The sequence below is a fragment of the Salvelinus sp. IW2-2015 genome, unplaced genomic scaffold (assembly GCF_002910315.2).
Source record: "Salvelinus sp. IW2-2015 unplaced genomic scaffold, ASM291031v2 Un_scaffold1316, whole genome shotgun sequence".
NCBI lineage: Eukaryota > Metazoa > Chordata > Actinopteri > Salmoniformes > Salmonidae > Salvelinus > Salvelinus sp. IW2-2015.
In genome coordinates, this window is record NW_019942838.1 from 218,298 (window position 1) to 220,020 (window position 1,723).

At 38.5% G+C, this 1,723-nt stretch overlaps 1 protein-coding gene across 1 annotated transcript in view; it reads right to left on the reverse strand.

Annotated features, from left to right (window-relative positions):
• Window positions 1–252: 252 nt before the first annotated feature.
• The window catches only part of LOC112070414 (leukocyte immunoglobulin-like receptor subfamily B member 2), a 9,634-nt gene continuing 8,163 nt past the window's right edge, over window positions 253–1,723 (reverse strand). Inside the window, exons 5-8 of the mRNA XM_024137825.2 lie at window positions 1,017–1,133; window positions 876–900; window positions 699–796; window positions 253–536 (exon numbers count right to left, since the gene is read on the reverse strand). Coding sequence (XP_023993593.1) covers window positions 475–536; window positions 699–796; window positions 876–900; window positions 1,017–1,133 — 302 coding nt within the window. The 3' untranslated portion in view covers window positions 253–474. The remainder of the gene's footprint in view (window positions 537–698; window positions 797–875; window positions 901–1,016; window positions 1,134–1,723) is intronic.

A 1,723-nucleotide genomic window follows, 5' to 3' on the forward strand; every position in this document is an offset into this window, starting at 1 on the left:
GAGGGCTAAGGGTTGAGACGAGACCAGTACCTCTATCATAGAGGGAAACAAGGTTTAACAGCAGCAGTAACTCTATACTGTATTCATATTAAACACATGAAGAAAAGCAGCAGTAACTCTATACTGTATTCATATTAAACACATGAAGAACAGCAGCAGTAACTCTATACTGTATTCATATTAAACACATGAAGAACAGCAGCAGTAACTCTATACTGGTATTCATATTAAACACATGAAGAACGAGCAGCAGTAACTCTATACTGTATTCATATTAAACACATGAAGAACAGCAGCAGTAACTCTGTACTGTATTCATATTAAACACATGAAGAACAGCAGCAGTAACTCTATACTGTATTCATATTAAACACATGAAGAACAGCAGCAGTAACTCTATACTGTATTCATATTAAACACATGAAGAACAGCAGCAGTGACTCTATACTGTATTCATACTAAACATAACATATACTATACAGTACCATTATCATTGTTCTCAGATGGATTGATCGTATCATAGATGTGATCGCCACCTGTTGGTCAAAGAGAGAGAAAGCCTAGTTATGTTGGTTATCCTTCAACTTGTCTAGGGACAAAGAGTACAGTAACATGTTGTTATATAAAGGGGATGTTGATGAGTCAGTGTATGAGGTTACAGAGAGAGGAGTGATAGAGGTCTGGGCTGAGAGACTGACCATGCTGCAGACGTGTATACCCAGCATCAGGAGCCTGACTCTGGGTAGATCCTTGGTCCTGTTGGGGGTCCTGGTTGGTTCTCTGGGGCTGGGGGTTCCTAGGGGGAGAGATATACTCATGAAGAACAAAGATGATACGTTACTGAATTAACATAGTTGAGAGACAGGTGTACTCACAAGAATATTCTGTTAAAACAGGAACCTGTAATGAGAAATGCATACTATTATATCAGGTAATTTCTGTTTTGAATTATTGTAATTACACATTCTAACGAAATATGAACTACAGAGTTAAATGATGAACAATACAAATCTCACCTTTGGCGTTTTTAAATCTCCACAGCAGGACGAGGAGAATGACCAGTAGAAATCCAGAAACAACCAGACCCACAACCACTCCTACTAGGACTGATGTAGAGGATCCAGGAGATACGACTAGAGAGAGAACAGCACAACACCATCAGACAGAGAGATAATATAGGAGTATAGACTGGCCTGTATCTTTTGATCATTTAGTTGAGATCATATTTTCTGTGGGAGTACAAATCCAAACGTATGTTAACATCAACACTAAAATCACTATCACACAGATGATGAAAAGTTAACTTGAGATCAGTAGGTCACGCCCTGACCTTAGAGAGCCTTTTATTTCTCTATGTGGTTAGGTCAGGGTGTGATCGGGGTCGGCATTCTATGTTTTCTATTTCTTTGTGTTTGGCCGAGTGTGGTTCCCAATCAGAGGCAGCTGGTTATCGTTGTCTCTGATTGGGAATCAAACTTAGGCAGCCTTTTTTCCCCCCCTACAGTGGGGCAAAAAGTATTTAAATCAGCCAAAAATGGTGCAAGTTCTCCCACTTAAAAAGATGAGGCCTGTAATTTTCATCATTGGTACACTTCAACTATGACAGACAAAATGAGAAAAAAAATTCCAGAAAATCACATTGTAGGATTTTTAATGTATTTATTTGCAAATTATGGTGGAAAATAAGTATTTGGTCAATAACAAACAAGCAAGATTTCTGGCT